General features: G+C 45.9%; 1 protein-coding gene across 1 annotated transcript in view; it reads left to right on the top strand.

Moving 5' to 3' along the window:
* Nucleotides 1–9,407: 9,407 nt before the first annotated feature.
* Nucleotides 9,408–17,776, top strand: part of znf385d (zinc finger protein 385D) — a 54,533-nt gene continuing 46,164 nt past the window's right edge. The window contains exons 1-2 of the mRNA XM_071537423.1: nt 9,408–9,588; nt 15,991–16,133. Of these exons, the coding sequence (XP_071393524.1) occupies nt 9,567–9,588; nt 15,991–16,133 (165 nt within the window). The 5' untranslated portion in view covers nt 9,408–9,566. The remainder of the gene's footprint in view (nt 9,589–15,990; nt 16,134–17,776) is intronic.

The following is a 17,776-nucleotide window of genomic DNA, read 5'->3' as shown; positions in this document are numbered from 1 at the left end:
TTAAACTTGAACTTGAACTAACAAATGCCCCGCCAGCTTCTCTCATTCCTCGAGGGGCCGGCTAACCATCGCTCAGCTGTCGCCGGGGCGTCATGTGACGAACACGCTCGGAGACCCCCCCCCCCCCCCACCTCCCTCTCCCTGTTGTTTTTCCATCTTCGTCAGACCAGACACGGGATACCTTCCACTTCAAGTATATGGGACTCAAGACTGTGGAGATGGAAAATAAAGAGCGCCGAATCCCTCACAAAGCGCATCGCTCTGGGTAACCTTGACAGTGGCTGGTGGGGGGTGTGTGGGGGGTGCGGGGGAGGGGTGGAGGTATCCATTTATCTTGTGGTGCAGTGGTGGCGGCGGGATTTATAGGGCTTTGGGTGTCATCCTGTGACAAGGTGCACATTCTCTCCGTGCATTATGGGCCTGGATGATAGCGGCTGGAGGCCCCCGGTAAATAACCTCGAGGTTATGTCTTTTATTGAGTTATACATTGTGTTGAATTTATGATTGAAGCCCTATGGAAAATAATAAAAAAAGAAAGAATGTACAAGTGCAATTCTCAGTGAAGTGTAAACAGAGGTGGAGGCGATACTTCTCGCCTGCGTTGTGGGTGATAATGATGTGAAAAGTTTGATGCCAAGGCACCAACAACAAAAACTATATCTGTGGATGTGAATCGTGCAAAAATGAAGCATAGAATCCACAGACTGTGCTCCAAAATCAATGATTGGTCAGTGATCTATTGATCTGTCAGTTTTATCTATCTTGATTCTGTTGCACTTTAGAACTTTATTTTGAGTGTGAAGCACTTTGTAACTTTGTTTTGAAAAGCGCTGTATAGAGAAAGATTATTATTATTATTTATTTGATGAATTGATCAATGATTTTGGAGCCTAGTGTGCAAGTTCTACGCTTCATTTTCTCTTCAGCCCAGCACCCGGGAAGATGTGCGTAAATTAATTCTATAAATTATACGGACTCACAATGGAGCAGAATAGCTAATGTGGGTTCACACTGGTTGTAAATAAAATATTACGGGGGAATAACACGTTTGATGATGAGACCTGGGGCCATTCAGTGTGACTGCTGATAATGAGAGATGTGCTGAACTCGCCCTTTTGTCAGGATATAAATGACATCATTAACCAGAAGTCTCATTGATACCATCACGTTAGATAAGTATGCCATAATATCCGCCTGGTGCATTAATTTTCTGCCGTTTTCTCTCTCAGGCTTCAAATCCAGTGATGCTGGAAAATACAGCAAACATTTTCTCAAATGGTTTACAAAGACGGCCTTTATCGACCGGCCAAGAAAATTTTGGATCGGACCAAAAATGCATTTTAAGCACTGTAAGTGAATGTATGACATGCTTGTATAGGCAGTGAAACGCTCACTGAGGCCTGCATTCCTGATGTCAGGGAAAATTTTACTTCTTGAAAAACTAATGAAGACAGATTTGATAGGAAAATTGATCTTTCAAAGCCCTGGGGCTGCGATATTTAATATTCTGAGGGGAAAATATCCACTGGGTTTTTTTTCCACAATGAGATGTGCAGCATTTGAAAAGCATGACACTCTGATGAAATGATTGCCAGTGTCACATTTATCAGTTGGTGGACACTACATATTATTGAAGTTATTAGCAATCTGAAGACCTTTGCTTACTTATTAGTAACAGCGTAGAGGATGTAATCATTGTTTCAATAATAATAATAATAAACTATTTATATAGCACTTATCTAAAAACAGAGTTTACAAAGTGCTTTATATAAAGCCAGAAGAAATAGAACAAAAGGAATACAAATAATAACATAAGGGTCCAAAAGAATGAAATAGATGAAAAGAGAATAAAAAAGGGAAAAAGACTAAAAGGCAAATTAAGATGAAACATTTACATAAAAGTCTATAAAAGCGATGATTTTGAGTTCCTCCAGCAGGCCGTGCTGAACCACTTCTTCCAAAAAAATAATGGATAAACAGAGTTTTGGCATGAAGCCTACGCACAATATAAACAACCAGCCAACCAAGCAACCACGCACACAAACAAACAGTTGGATTTTATGATATCTGGCTACGCTTCAGCTCCCAATTTTGATCCGGTGGCAACGCAATCAAACAGTGAGTGAAGTGGAGATAAGTCTCGGTTTGTTTCTGGTTTCTCCTCCTGTAGCCGGTCTACCTTGTCTCCATAATGACCTCCATACACACTCAGCAGCATCTGGAGATTTCAGGGGAAACTTCCAACTCGTTTCAGTGTGACGGCGATGCAAATCAGATCCACATTGACCCGGGCCGTCCCGCAGGCTCGGCCCGGGCCGCGGAGGCTGCAATCGATACCGCCGCACCGGATCGGCTTCAGCGCCACGAGTCGGAGCGCTCTGATTCATTCCCCCCCTACCGAAACGCCCCGTTCCTGGCAGCTTTAATTAAGCTCCGAGAGAGCCAAACACAACAGGGGGGGGAAAGAGTCCCGGCGAGCGATCGGCCGGGATAAAGTGCAAGCGCGTCTTTGAAGTCTCAGTCACCCGGCTGACCCGGCGATGTCACCACGACGACACAGTTTGTCACGAGCGATCGTAAAACCGTCTCCGGGGCGTGCGGCTAATGGCATTCCACCGCTAATACCTCCTCTAGCTTTCAAGATAACAAGAGTCAGATGACTGGCTGCGCAGCCGGCCAATTATATTTCATCATGTGCAGCCGCAGCCGAGGTCGCCTCCAATTCGATTAGTCTTCATGTCTGCGCGCTGTCTTAATTAATGTAACGGTATGCGTCAACGTCCTTGTTTGTCTCCGTTTGTCTCCAATGGTTACGAGCGCGTTTACTCTTTCTGTTCCTCGTAAAAATAGATGTTTAGATAGTCGCCATCCTCAACGCTTGTCCTCTGGCACAGGTTTTCACCCTTCCTGATTTAGATCCTGCGATGGCTTTTAAAAGAGCCTGCGATTGGATTGGATGAGGGAAGAGCATGTCAGGACCACATCAGTATCCAATTAGCCGCTGTTAAAACTGGGAACCTCGCGTGTAGAGTTTGGCCGAGGTAGAAGTTCAACGGTTGGCTTTTTCTTCTCTCTGGTGTCGGCAGCGGAGGGCGGCGGGAGAGAAATCCCCCCGGTGACTCTGAGAGTGACGGCGCTGGCAGCCGAGGCGGAGACGAGCAAAATTCATTTTAGACGCCTGTTTTCCTAGATCACATCACTCCACCGCAGTTCCCGTGTTGATACGTGTGCAATATTGCGGGGCTTTTGTTTTGACGTGCCTTTCCTGACACCGAGCGAGTTCAGAACGAAGGACTTCCACTTGAACTGTTTCTTCATTACAGCTCTGCATGTCCGTAGAGTGGCTGCGCACGTAGGAAAAGGACAACACAATAAAAAGGCCCCAAGGTTAGATAGCAGACCGGAGCCGATCAGACATTTTGATTTCAGCTCAATAAAGACTGAAAGCTGTGTCCTTTTCCAATGGGCCCCCCCACCTTGAAGCCTCTTTATCTATCCACTTTGGCTCATCTCGCCTTTTCCTTCCAGTCAAATCTTCTCGTCAGATCTGTCTGAGGGGCGGTAAACATTTATCTGAGGGAACGACGTGTTTTTTAGTCGAGTGATGAGCTTTTGACACCAATTTGTGTGTGTTAGACTGCAGTGATTCTCCCTCCCCCGGAGATCAATACCTCCCTCGTCTCTCTCTGACTGTTCCTCTTTACAAGCTGTAAAGGCAGATAAAGTGGAAAGAGAGAGAGATTGAAAGGAGAGAGGGAAATAGAGGGAAGGGAATCACAACAGCCACGCTGGAGAGTAAATCTGGAATTGGTTTTACTGCCGGAGCATGACTTCCCTGATGCATTCTGCTTGGCCAACGCGATGGGCTTCACATCAAGGTTACAGGACTTTCTGCACTGTTGTAATCGATGTTTTCAACACGTCTGTCTGTCCACTTTGGGACAATTTGTGTTAATTTTCCATAAAATGTTATTGACACTAGTGGTGGACTGATACAGGTTCCTGAAGGCCAAAGTCTTCCAGTTTCCGTACCAAAACATTACAAGTATTCAGTGTTTCCCTCAGAATTGTATTTTTGGAAAGATGGAAAAGCCTCAGAAACAGTATTTATACCATTGCAGGACACATTGAATCCCAGACTAATGAAATTGGCTGACAGTTAGCAGCTCTTAAAGGCAGGAAAACCCACCACACCTACTCAACGGTTGGGAAAACTCTGGTATAGATTACTGCCTTTAAATCAAGAATTAATTGACAAAACACATAATTGAACAATTAAATGAATAAATAAAATGTGCAAAGAAAATAACAAAATTTCATTGCAGGTTTTACAGAGTGTTTTTATGTAGCTGTGGTCAGGGAGGAACCTCCGTCATATCGGAGGTGGAAAACATGACCGGCTGATATACGATGTCTAATAAAACACCAATATCGGGCCGATATATTGGTCTAACACTAATTAACAACACATATTCGCACAATGAACGATTGTTAGCGACATATGTTGAGTTGACAAATGTGCGTTGTCCCAAAGTAGACTCACGGATGTGCTGAAAATGACTAGCAGAGCAGGGAAGAGATTTCTGCACTCTAAGGGAAACTCCTGCAATTTAGGAAATTTAATTTAAATATCACTGGCAAAATTATTCATCAGTTGACCTATTTTAGATTTCCCCCCTTTTGTATCGCTGCCTGGGTTCTTGTTCGTTTCTTTCTTGTGATGAAAACGGCACATCCTGTTTAAGAGCCCGCAACCTCCCTGCTAACAATCACAGTACCCATCCAGGGTTCAGCAGCCCGACTTCACTGTCTGTTTCCAATTACGTCAATGGGTTAGGGGGGTGAGGGGGGGGGGCAGGAGAACGAGGATGTTGAGGAGGACGCTTTGATCCTCTCTGGGAGGAAAAAGGCAGGATGGGAAATTGATCAACAGCTTGGTGAGCGGTCGGCTGTTGCGGAGCATGCAGCTGCAGTATTTCAGGTTGATTACCTGAAACCCCACTTCCAATCCATTTTCAATCTTACCACACCTGGAAGCGTTAGTGCACCGTTTAAAAACTTTTGTGCATCCTTTTATTTCTGAACTATCTGTCTATAGCTTGGCCCCAAAACTCAAACAGACGAAAAAGGCATATAGCATCAGTCGATATTTCAAGTAGCATTGATTCTATCCTCAGAAACAAAACTATTTTCCACACGAAGGCCTTAAGATGACTCATAACTTAAACTGTAAACCGCAATGCGCTTTACTCGCATGCCAGGATTCATTCTGAAAGAGTGAGTGTCACTTGTTTCAGATGGTAGATATCTTCATTTCGGGAATAAAAAAAAAAAAAAAAAAAACCCTCTTCCATACGCTTTAGTTAGCTAGCTTTTTCCCCTGCAGGTACAAGTGGTGTCTCCCGCCGGTTCACCATGCAGCGAATGATGTAAAACACATGGCGAGGAAATGGTGGGAAACCAGACCGGAGTCCCACAAGGCTTAGTGGGAGGGAGGCAGGCCACAGCGCCGTCCGCACACATGTAGGTGGGTTACACACAAGCCACATTTGACATCGCGCAGTTTTATGTAACATTGCATTTCATAAGCCCTCCGTAACAGTCATCGGTCATCAGCGTAATACTCGGTCTACTTAGAAAAGCTTGCGGTCGAGTCAACATGGGCCAGAGCTTTCTCATCTGGTGTTAAGTTTCCACTTTTGCAGTTCTGACATTTCTCTCCGTGAATGACTCATAATCGCTTCTCAATCCCCAAACAAATAAAAAATGAGCTTCAACTTATTATTTTTTTTTTGTTTTTTTTAGTATTATTTTTATTTCCCGCTATGTTGTGATGATATTTGGGGTTGCGTTGGTCTCGGGAGGCGCGCGGTTAATAGATGTTACAAAGTATTACAACATCTTGCATTACGCCGCCTTGTCAGTATGGACAGCAGACATAAATATTCATGTCTCGCATCTGCTTCATGAGAATATTTTGGCCCCGGCGGAGAAAAACCCGAGCCTGGCCGCAAATACCAAACAGAAGAATTATAACAAATGACAGACGCACGAATTACATGACGGAAGGGCAATCCTCCAGTGGAATTATCCACTTATTGAATTTGGGTGTCACAGTGTGGGCATGTGCTGCTTCCTGTCCATCCACAGCTCCGGTTTACGGGGGGGGGATTTTGGTGAAGGTGACTTGTCCCACGGCGGCGCGCGGACGGGTCGCATTCGGCACCATCACACCCCCCCCCCCTTCAATCCATAGGTTTGTTTGTTTGAGGTCAAGATGCACTGAATCCAATCGAAATGCCTCCTTTGTTTCTCTTTACCCCCCCCCTTCCCTCTTCCTCCTACTGTCTCCTTTCCCTTCCTCTCCTTTCCCTCCTTTCCTATAGGCCCTCTCTCCTCTCTCTCCAGATAGCCAGAAAAAAAGCCTTTGAAAAGTGGAGAGTCTGCCTGTTGATCAGATAGCCCTATAACTAATGAAAAGCGTCATGGAAGTGACAGCAAGATTAATGAAGTATCCCGGGCTGCACTCGCATGCGGCGCAGTGGGGCTTTTCCTGCCGGGCCGCCGCCGCTGCTTAACCGCTATTTATGGTGACAAATAATGCCCCGTTCTGCCACCGACACCTGCGAGTCAAGGTTAAAAAACACATTCGCCACAAACCCGGAGCCCGGTGGAGGACGGCGAGGTGTAAGGGTGGAGGAGGGTAGAGGAGGACAGTGGGGGGGATGAGAAGAAGAAGAGGCAGAGACAGAGGAGGGAGAGCTGCTGTTTCAGATATAGTATTAACTTATTTACTGGAAGAGGGGGATGGGAGGGGGATGGGAGAGGGGGAGGGAGGGGGAGGGGGGGGGGGGGAGTGAGACAGGGAGAGAATGGGGATTTCAGGATTAATTGAAAACATCTGTGCCGTGCAAAATGGCCGCAGCAGAGGAGCCTGAAGGGGATGATAGCAAGAGAGAAATCGCAGTACTTGAGAACATTGATTTTTATTTCTTATTTTTTTTCCCCACTCTCGAGGAGACGGCTGTGATGTCACCGACCGGCTGGCTGCCTGGCTGCCTGGCTGGCTGGATGGCTGGATGGCTATCTCAGTGTCTCGGTGTGTGTGTGTGTGTGTGTGTGTGTGTGTGTGTGTGTGTGTGTGTGTGTGTGCGGGCGCCGACAGACATCGCTCTGATCAGCAGCATCTCATTTGTAGTCGATAGGGGCGGCCGGAGCTCAGCGGCGGTCAATTCTGTCTGACCTTCAGCAGCATTACAGTGGGCCAATCAAGAGGAGTGTGTGTGTGTGTGGGAATACTGACCCATACACACACACACACACACACACACACACACACAGACAAACCTCCCAGGAGACTAGAGTGACCCCACAGGATGATTCACACCTTCCACAACACATTCCACATCAAACGCACATCTGCACAGACACGAGCAGACTTGTCCTGTAAAACTTCAGACAGACAAACACGGATGCGTACAGGTGTGTGTCATACACGCATACCACACACATGTATATCTTTACGCACAAACACACACACACATAAAGACACACACACACACACACACCCAGTCAGTGAGGTTTGGCTGTGGACTGCAGAGCTTTGTGGTTTGCAGCAATCATTCAACACTCTGTGTGGCCCCCGGCTGAGCTGTGTGTGTGTGTGTGTGTGTGTGTGTGTGTGTGTGTGTGTGTGTGTGTTGTTGTGCACATGTGCATGTCTGTTTGTGAGTTTATTTGCGTGTGTGTATGTGTCTGAGTTTCTATGTGTGTGTTTATGTGGCTACACGTGTGTTTCGTGCATCTAAAAGAGTGTATGTGTGCGGTTGTTTACCTATTTCTGTAAGAGTGTATATGTCTGTGTATCTCTGCCTATGTGTGTGTGTGTGTATGTGTGTGTGTGAGGTTGTCTGCATCTGTGGATGTTTGTATCTCTATGTGTGTGTGTGTGTATGTGTACGTGTGTGTTGTGCATCTGTTAGTGTTTAAGAGCGTATGCGTGCGGTTGTTTATCTGTTTCTGTGAGTGTGTGTGTATCTGTTTCTCTGCCTGTGTGTGTGTGTGTGTGTGTGTGTGTGTGTGTGCAAATGAGCTTGTCTGCATGTGTGGATGTGTCTGTAACTGTGTGTGTGAGTGTGTGTGTGTGAGAGAGAGAGAGAGAGAGAGAATGTGTGGACATGCGTGATTCGTGCATCTGTTAGTATTTAAAAGAGTGTATATGTGTGGTTTGTTATCTGTTTCTATAAATGTGTGTGTGTGTGTGTGTGTGTGTGTGTGTGTGTGTGTGTGTGTGTGGACCACAGATAGAGGAGTGGAGCAGTGGAGCAGGTCTCATGGCTGCAGTAGCCGAGCAGCAGAAGCCTGATATCAGCTCCTGTAGAGTCTGATTACAACCAGCCAGGGAGGGAAAAAAAACGAGAGAATGAGCGAAAAAAAAAAAAGAGAGCGAGTGACTAAGTGAAAGAAAAAAAAGAAAGTGAGAGGGAGAGAAGGGAGTGACAGGCAACAAAAAGAAAGAGCAAGCGAGAGAGAGAGAGAGTGTGTGAGGGTTAGAGAGAGGAAAAAGAAAAGAGCGAGTGTCACCGGGAATAGGTAGAAAATGAAAAAGTGTAAGCCGGGGTGAGAGAGAGAGAGAGAGAGAGAGGGAATAAAAAGAGAAAAAAAGACAAAAGCAATGAAAGGGAGAACAGGATAAAGAGGAAAAAAGAGCGAGTGGAGAGAGGCTGCGGGAGGGAGAGAGGAAAAAAACAAAACATTGCAAAGATATTTACAGAGGGAGAAATGGAGAGAGAGAGAGAGAGAGAGAGAGAAAGAGATAAGGAGGAGTAAGAGCCAAGGGAGAGCGGGGGGAACAGTCAGAATAAAGAAAAAAGGGAATGAGCGAGCTGGAGACAGAAGGAGGGAGAGGGGAATAAGATCAAATAAAGGAGAGGCAGCAGGGAAAGCGAGGAGAGAAAGAGCCTTGCTTGACACATAAAACAAAGATGAGACACCTATAGAGAGAGAGAGAGAGAAGGAGAGAGAGAAGAGAGAGAGAGAGAGAGAGCAATGCATTTGTGAAGAAGCTGTTGCTGGAAAATGTAGATAGACACCTCGGAGAGAAAAGGAGCGAGGGGATCCAGTGTGTGGAGGGGCCAGCGCTGCTCACGCAGAGAGGAGGAGGAGGAGGAGGGGAAGAGCTAAAGAGGAGGGGAGGAGGGAGGAGAAGGCAGGACCAGTGCGAAGAGAGAGAGAGAGAGAGAGAGAGAGAGAGGGAGAGGGAGAGGGAGAGGCAGCAGCGACGGAGGTCCACACACACAGCAAGGCGTGCAGAGTGCAGCATGCAGACTGGCTGTTGACGCCGCTCTTGGATTGAACTCCGCGCGCGCTCACACACACACACACACACACACTGACACACACACACACACACTCTGATACACACTGACACACGGCGACACACACATGCACACACACACACACCCCTGAGGAGTGTATGAGACATGCCCAGGCTGCTGTACGCGGACACATGCACACTGGCAGGGCACCAGAGAGGAAATACAGCCGACCCCCGAGCCTGAGGAGCGATGGAGAGCAGCATGTTCTTTGGTGAGTGAGTGTGTGTGTGTGTGTGCATATATACTCTCTCTATATATATATCTATATGTATATGTGTGTGTGTGTGTGTGTGTGTGTGTGCGCAGTGTTTACGTGCATGTACAGGCGCTGGTGTGTGGTCATCATATGCAGATTTCTTTATCTAAATGCGTGCGTAAATGTTTTCTGGATACTGGAGCTGGGTTCCATTTAAGGAAAAGACCGTAAAGTTACGCACTTAAAGAAACCTGATTGTGTGTGTGTGTGTGTGTGTGTGTGTGGCCGCTGCATGTGATTTTTCATGGTCATGTTATGCATACATGTGCAGACTCGCTCCTCCTTAAACGCATAAAATGTGTAAAATGTGTTCCAGTGTGTGATTCCTGTTCTGGATACTAAAAGATGGATATACTAGGTGGAGCTGGTTTCTGTTAAAGCAAAGCAAAGCAAAAAAAGCACAAAAAAAAAAAAAAAAAAAAAAAAAAGCGTGAAGTTACACACTGAGGAAACCTGACATTGTTGAATGAACCCTCTCACCAGACCCCCCCCCCCCCCCCCCCTCCTCTCCTGTTTCTCCTCTCCTCATCCCTTGAAAGAAAAAAAAAAAACATGTTCTGGTTTATTAGACTAAATCCCATGTGGCGGGGTTATTGAGAATCCAAGCTTTGGATTTCATTGTGGCTGTTTTACAGACTATGTCCAACGGCTTTATGGTGCAGGAATTCAAATAAGATCGGAGTTAGCTAGTGGCCTGCCTGGAGAGCCACTTGATATTCCGTGTAGGATATTTAGAGAAATCGAAGGAAAGGCCCCTTCCATTAGTTTTGTGGAGGAGACTAGAGGAGGCTTAGGCAGACTTAATGCGCGAGTGGCTTCTCGTCAAGTGCTCTTCACACGGCTGGCTTACAGTCACATCGCAGGAATAATTACACAGGGATCCGGAGTTCTAAGGGGGGGGTGATTTGTTAAATGAAAGAGTCTTTTTTTTTTTTCATCCCGGGGATTAAAGCGATCTGAAGTTACAGACCGTGGCTTGCGAGAGCGAGAGGGATTTTCCTCTTGTTATGCCGTGCGGCGGGGACTCGGGAAAAGGGAGCCGGGCAGCTTAGAAATGAATAAGCTGTCAGGTGTAAGGAGACGGCTCTTTGAGATCCGCCGCCCGATGTCGGTCAGGTGTGACACTCCTGGAAAGCGGAGGAAAAGAAAAAAAATCAGGTTGGAGCCGTGGGCTGGCTGGATGGGGTCGATAGTTCTGAGATCAGCTCTGTTTAAGGCGGAGAACCTTTGCTAGACGTCGACTCTAAGCATAGTTTAGGTAGAAATCATTGCAGTGTGCGGTGGTGATCACTGGTTGGTCTGTATTTTCTGTCAGGTGCAGCACTGGCTAAAGTGCTGAGAGCCACGCTGTCAGGGAAAAGAACAACTTCTCTCACTGCAGAAGGAGAAAACGAGGGAGGGAAAGGTCACTCTTTGCATTACTTGTCTACAGCATGTGCTTCGTTTTAGCACTGGAATGAATCCTGAGTGCAGAGAAAATGGACGCTATCTTTTAAAAGATTTATAACATTGTTTGTTTACCGGGATACCGCGGCGCTACTATTAAACTGGAATGTGTCAGGTGACATCAGGAGACACGCAGGACTCCTGACTTCTTTGAAATGGGATAAAAAAAAAAAACAACAACCAAACCAGATCAAAAGGAATGTCCCTCCGCATTAAAGCTGTCCTGATGCATCAAAAACACGCAATAAAAGCACCATAACCCAGCAGGGGTAATAGGTCTTAAGTGTTTCGCTACAATCATACAAGCCATTAGTGTTTTTTTTTGAGTCGGAGGCCCGGAGCAAGTCTGTGTGGTGCGCCTGGCCGTGCGGTCGCAGTTTAACAGCACGTAAACGTCTTTTTGGTTAACCTCAGATTACAGAGCGCATGGGAAGTGATTGTTGGATCAAATTCAGAGACAGCTGTGTTTATTAGTGCGCCACAGTCATGACAACAGCAAGAGCTACGCTACTCTGGAGTGGGGGGGGGGTGTGTGTGTGTGTGGAGGGGGGGCAGTGGTGGTGGTGGTGGTGGTGGCCCAGAGCCAAATGCAAAAGCTGTATGTCATGCAAGTTATGAGATTTGTGGAATTTCACACACACACAAAAAAAAAACGTAACCTTCTAAAGAGCTTTTCCTGAAAAAGGTTAATTGGAAAATCTGTAAATGTGTGGCTTTCATAAAAAAAAAAAAATGTTTTAAATCTAGCCTTTGTACACACTTTGTTCGTTTTTAATTGGGGTGAAATGATTTTATCCTCTCCGGTTGAAGGGGATAACCGATCCCGGCGCGTACTAAGGGTCGCGGAATACAATCAGCAAACTCCTCGAAAAAAAAAAAAACACAAAAGGTCGTTAAGCACATCTGAAACGTCATCGGCATGCGGAATGACTTTCAGCTGAACTCACATTTATCTAATAATTGGATTTGTATTTGCGGAGGGGAGATGGAAGGCCGGGCCTGAGCGAGCCAGCGAGCCACAGCGATCCCCCTCGTCTCGTTTCGTGGCCGCGGCGAGGAATCTCAGCCTCTTCGGACAGATCTTTATCGGAGGAGCGGCCCAGGATCAGGAGGCTGAGAGCGGCGGAAGGTGGAGGAGAGCAGCAGAGGATGATTAATTATTAATGCCAGGCGGCGTCCTCCAGACATCATTTTTACTCTCTCTCTCTCTCTCTCTCTCTCTCTCTCTCTCTCGACACTCTGCCGCAGGAGTAAAAACGCTTGAGCCCAGATAAGTGAATCTTTCAGGAAGGGCGATGTGGAGGACAGTCAGGGTGAAGCAGGCGGTGTGGGACGGGACAGCTCCATCAGCGTGCGTTTCACACTGTAACACTGTGTGTGTGTGTGTGTGTGTTGGATCATTAGACACATGCTGACGGAGAATGGATAAACAAAAGGCCAGTAGCTGAAAACTTTCGTCAGTTCTGGTGTTTCCACGGATGTTTCAGAGGAAATGGTCTTCAGAAACGGCCGGATGTCATTCTCACTTGTCACACTAACATTTGATTTTGAATTTGCCATTTTTTTTGGTGCCCCTTTTCATATCACATAATGGCAACCTCAAAGATACAATCAATACTTCATTTGGACATCTAAATTTGGGTCACATTTGTTCTTAAAGAGGTTGAGTTGTAGATGGGAAATACGCTTTTGGGAACCTTATTCGTAACTCAAGTCTGTTTCACTGCAGAGTTTACAAACTTTATAAATATAAACATTTTATAACCTCAAAATACTCAGGTTTAGCCGTCACATACTGTCAGCGCTTAGTATCAAAAGCCCAAACAATAAATTTACAATGAAATGTCTTCAATCAGATAGATCACAATGTAAACAAAGCCAGTGTTTAGAGGGAGGGAGACAGCGGTTCAACAGGGGGCGCCACACTGATATAACTGGGCCTTTAAATCCGATGATCTTTATTATTCTATTCGATTGATTTGACTTGATTTGATTAACTTATGCGCAAAGGATAACAAACGTCGATGAAGTCATGAGAATTTATTCCTAGAAAGTCCAAAAAAAAAAAGAATCTTAGACCAGGCTGAACTCACACACACCCTCTAACCTTTCCCTCACACTCTTGTTTTTCCGCTTTACGGTTTGATGCTGTCCGTCTCAGGCCGATCAGACAGGAGTCTAGCAGCCGTTTTAACGGCAGCGACCCGGTAACCTTCCAGCGCGGAGCGAGCGGGGGGGGGGGGGCGACTCTCCTTCAAGCCCGATGCAGAATAGGAATAGACAACGGTGCCAGCTGGAGAGTCTCAGCCCACCTGGAGCAAAAAAAACGGAGCCAGAGTCAAAATTTAGCAGCAGCGGATAGAAGTCAAATATTAACATTTTTCAGCCTAACTCAAGTCAAATATTGACACTTCTCACAAAGTGATAATTATGGATGCCATCTGTGCTTTCTGCTAGATTATTTCGCATTTTCTGCCTCGCTGCTGCTCTCATCTTATAAAAGCCAGTGTGAAAGTGGCTGTGCAGCTCAGAGGTCGGGGGGGGGGGCGAAGGGCGAAGGTTAGCTGCCACGGGCTCATTTTCCGAAACCCCGCCTCTTTCTTTCTTCCCTTTCACACTGTAGCCGCTTTATGACGGATGATCAGGCCGAGCAGAGTTGAAACACAAACCCTGGGAGGCGACGCTGCTGCAGGCTGGAATGTGCCCTTGTGTTTGGACACGAAGGGTGGATCGCTATTGTTACATTCCCTTTAAAAACAGAGGGGGGGGGGGGGGGGTAAAAAAAAAAGAAAATAAATTCGACTTTTTCTTTACACTCTAAACGATGTGAGGTTAAAGAGGCCGGCCCCCGGTAAAGCCGCTCGTGTCGGAGCAGCAAAGTGAAACAGAAGATTTGCCTGTGATGGCGGTGGAACTAATCGACTCTGTGTGAGGTTGCAGAGCAGAAAAACTCACAGACTTCAGTTATCGTGACATCTCGCATTTCACCTCCTATCAATCACCGAAAAGAACAAGTCCAAAACGCTCAAACACTTGTTTTTTTTCTTCTTCTTCTTCTTCTTCTTTCACCGAACAAATTGACATTTCAAAAAAATACATCTCCCTGCATCTGTTCGTCACTCTTCGCCTCGCTGTAGACTAATCCCTCATATCAGCCCCAGTGTTTTTAGGACAGGCTGAGTTTTTTTTTTTTTTTTTTTTTTTTAACGGTACGCAGCGTAGGGCTGGATGGTGGATTTGGCTCGGCCCGGGACGGGGCGCGCGCTTACGGCCTGACGTCAGGCGGGCATGTCGGGAGACGGCGCGGTGGGACGATGCCTGGAGAAGGACATGCTTTGTTAAAGGGGAACTGGGACGTGCCTCCACATGAGAGACGGCATGTGCTCTTTTTCCAACAGATGGCAGCGCTCCGGCGACTGGAGGGAGAAGACAGAAGACAGAGTGAGAGAGAGAGAGAGAGAGGGAGAGAGAGAGAGAGAGAGAGAGAGAGGGGTGGGGGGGGGGGGGGGGGGTTAGTCTGTGGCTTTTCCCTCTTCTCGTTTTTCAGGACTTTCTTTGCTTTTTATTTACCCTTTACCAGCGCCTCGGGACCGAAACGTGGCAAACCTTGTTTTTATTTGTCTCAAGCCGGTGGTTTGATATGGTATCTGCCAGTGCTTTAGAGTCATGCTGGCCCGGAGTTCGACTGTTGTTAAATGTGCGGCGATAAAAAAAATCATCCCTCTGGTTCTCATTACGGCTTTGCGAAATGGCTTCTTTAATTCCTAATGTTTTGGAAGGCTGGGACGGTTTTCTCTGCCTTTTTTTTTTTTTTTTTTGATCCCGCCGTGTTGAAATCAGCCCTGTGCTGTTTCCAATTCGTGGTTTATAAAGCGCTTTGCTGGCGTGGCTTACTCACATGACAATAAAAGTGAAGTATTTACTTTTGTTTTTCCTAGAGGTTTGTGGCCCAGGCCCCTCTTGCCATTGAATCATCTTATAAGCCAGACTGTGCCTGCTGCAGTCATTTCACAACGGCTGTTCGGAGGGACGACTTCAGCGGGAGAACAGTTGTTTGGGAGAGATAAACAAACATAAAAATGAGCATTAAACAGCGGTCATTCTTATCAGAGATCTGCTATTGTCAGTGCACAATTTTGATTCTTGTTCTGATTGCAAGAAGAGATCGAATTCAGGGAGTCCACGAACGTCCATCTAACGAGTTAAGTGCTAAAGCAAGAGCAAGAAAGCTGATATTTTCATGATGCTTTTTGACATTTCACAAAGCTGGAGACCAACGTCATTAATGCTGGCGTTCATTGAAATCAGTTATCGCTTTATTCTCCATATAATAAAAGTAATGGAGGGGAATGTGGAAATTGCCCAGGCGGCCTTGGTGGCATCAGAGAGAAATCGACAACGTACGCTGAGTGCATACTGACACATGATACAAAGCAACGGGACCTCACACACAGTGCAAAGAGACAGATACACGAGAGGGTTCTCAACATGGGGTCCGGGGGCACCCGGGGTTCTTGAGAGGGTTCCAGGGGGGTCCCCAGCAAATTGATGAATTGTTAAACCATTGATTTGTTTACAAAAAGTTAACACAATTAGAAAATGCAGAAGAATGACTGTTTTGATCATAGTTTCTCTGTTATCTCTCTAATTACAATACAGATAGTCATGATATTCTGGACAAAATCATATCTGACAATAAATATATTCTCAGATTTGGGTTCGAGAGACAAAATCTCATCAAATGGGGATCTGTGGCCCTAATGTGGACTAAATTAGAGTCCTTGGTATGAAAAAGGTTGGGGTAGACTATCACTCTGAACGTTCATTTGCATGTAAACTGGAGGCCATTGGCACCAGCTACTGTCCCTGTTGCTGTCTGTCGTCCAACATGTTGCCTCTTCCCCCCCGCAGGTAACACATGTCAGAATGGCCTCATGCCGACCCTGGTGCGCCCCACCCTGCCTGCTGTCCAGCCCTCGCTGGGCATGAAGCAGTTCCTCCCCTTTCCCCTGGATACAGCCTCGGCGGTCAGCCTCTTCCCAGGATTCAGTGCGGTGAGTCGAGTCACGTGACGCGGGTCAGCAGCTCGGGTCGCTGGTTTTTCAGATGTTGTTTTGACCCTGGCTGAGGTCACGCTGGATGGTTCCTGCTCTGGTTTGACTGTGAGAGCTGAGTGAGTGTGTTGAGAATTTTTATGTTTTGCTGGAATTTCATAAAGAGGATGATTTAAGAGTTAATTTCTAAGATGCTGTTGCCTGAAGATCATCATTCTACATCTCTATAATATCTTCTTTCTTGATGTGAAGGATGTAACAAAGTAAAAATACTTCATTACTGTACTTAAGTAAGACTTTCAAGTATCTGTACTTTACTCAAGTTTTTCTTTCACTGAAGACTTTTTACTTTTACTCTCTACATTTCAAAAGAAAAATCTGTACTTTCTACTCACTACATTTTCAAAACAGACTTGTTACTTTTGGGAAATCATCAACTGGTTTTCTAAGAAAAGTGTATTTTTAGCATCAGACGGCTTCCATCCCGGAAACAGCTGATCAAGAGCCAAATGTGATTGGCTGCTTGTTCAGCAAAGTGACACCAAAAATTAAGGAAAGGGACAGAGAGAGAGAAGCAACATGAAGAAGAGAGAAGCAACAAGAGAGAGAATTAACGTTTGTGAATTCAGCTGCTAGGGTTCAGGTTCGTGATTTGAGCTGCAGACTCTTTCTCATCTGGGATTCAGAGGAACGCTCAACAGAAAACCAGTTTAGAACATTAGAAATGATTTTTACTTTTATACTTTAAGTAAATTTAAGTCTATGTACTTTAATACTTTGACATGAGTAAAGGATTTGAAATGATACTTCAACTTCTACCAGAGTATATTTTTAAATGAGTATTTGCACTTTTACTTGAGTAGGGAATTTGTGTACTTCTGCCACCTCTGATTGCTTCAACCAAAGGGCTTAAAGCTACAATATGCAGTTTTTAGCTTTGAGGCAGTGAAGTGTATTGCTGGTCGTGTCCTCCTCCCCCTCAGTTAGTCAGGTTCCCGCCCCAACACTTCTGTCTGATGAACTCTGGGATTATCTAACACTGCTAGCCTGCTACGTACACAACATAGCAAACTAGCTAGCGGTCCTACCTGTCCAGCAGTATATAAGTCAGCTCTGCGTTTCTTCTCAGCCCCTTTGTCTCCTTCAGATAGCGTCAAAGTCTGTAGACTCCTGTTTCCTGGAGACATTCCTGTGTTCCCAAGGTCCTATGTTCCCAGAGTCCTATGTTCCCCAGATTTATATGGCACATGATGGGAACATGACAAAGGGTCCTATGTTCCCAGGGTCCTACATTCCCCAGTTCTACATATGTGCTCTCCCAGGGTCCTATGTTCCCAAAGTCCTGTGTTACCACGGTCCTATGTTCCCCAGCTCTATATAGCACATAATGGGAACCTGAAGAAGATGTTCCCCAGCTCTGTATTCGCTTAATATGATTAGTTAGGTATAGGGTTAGGGTTTAGGGTTAGGTTAGGGTTAAGGATTAGGGTTAAACATAGGACCCTAGGAACGTAGGACCCTGGGAGAGCACATATGTAGAACTGGGGAACATAGGACCCTGGGAACACAGATACGCTCCCCACTGTCTTCACTTACAAGGATTTTATTTCACAAGACACAACGTTTCGGTCAAGTGACAAAGT

The sequence above is a fragment of the Centroberyx affinis genome, unplaced genomic scaffold (assembly GCF_046629955.1).
Source record: "Centroberyx affinis isolate AG114_WGS23_722 - 3 ecotype Tasmania unplaced genomic scaffold, CSIRO-AGI_Caff_v1 ptg003043l_1, whole genome shotgun sequence".
NCBI lineage: Eukaryota > Metazoa > Chordata > Actinopteri > Beryciformes > Berycidae > Centroberyx > Centroberyx affinis.
This window is presented reverse-complemented; position numbering and strand designations above follow the sequence as displayed.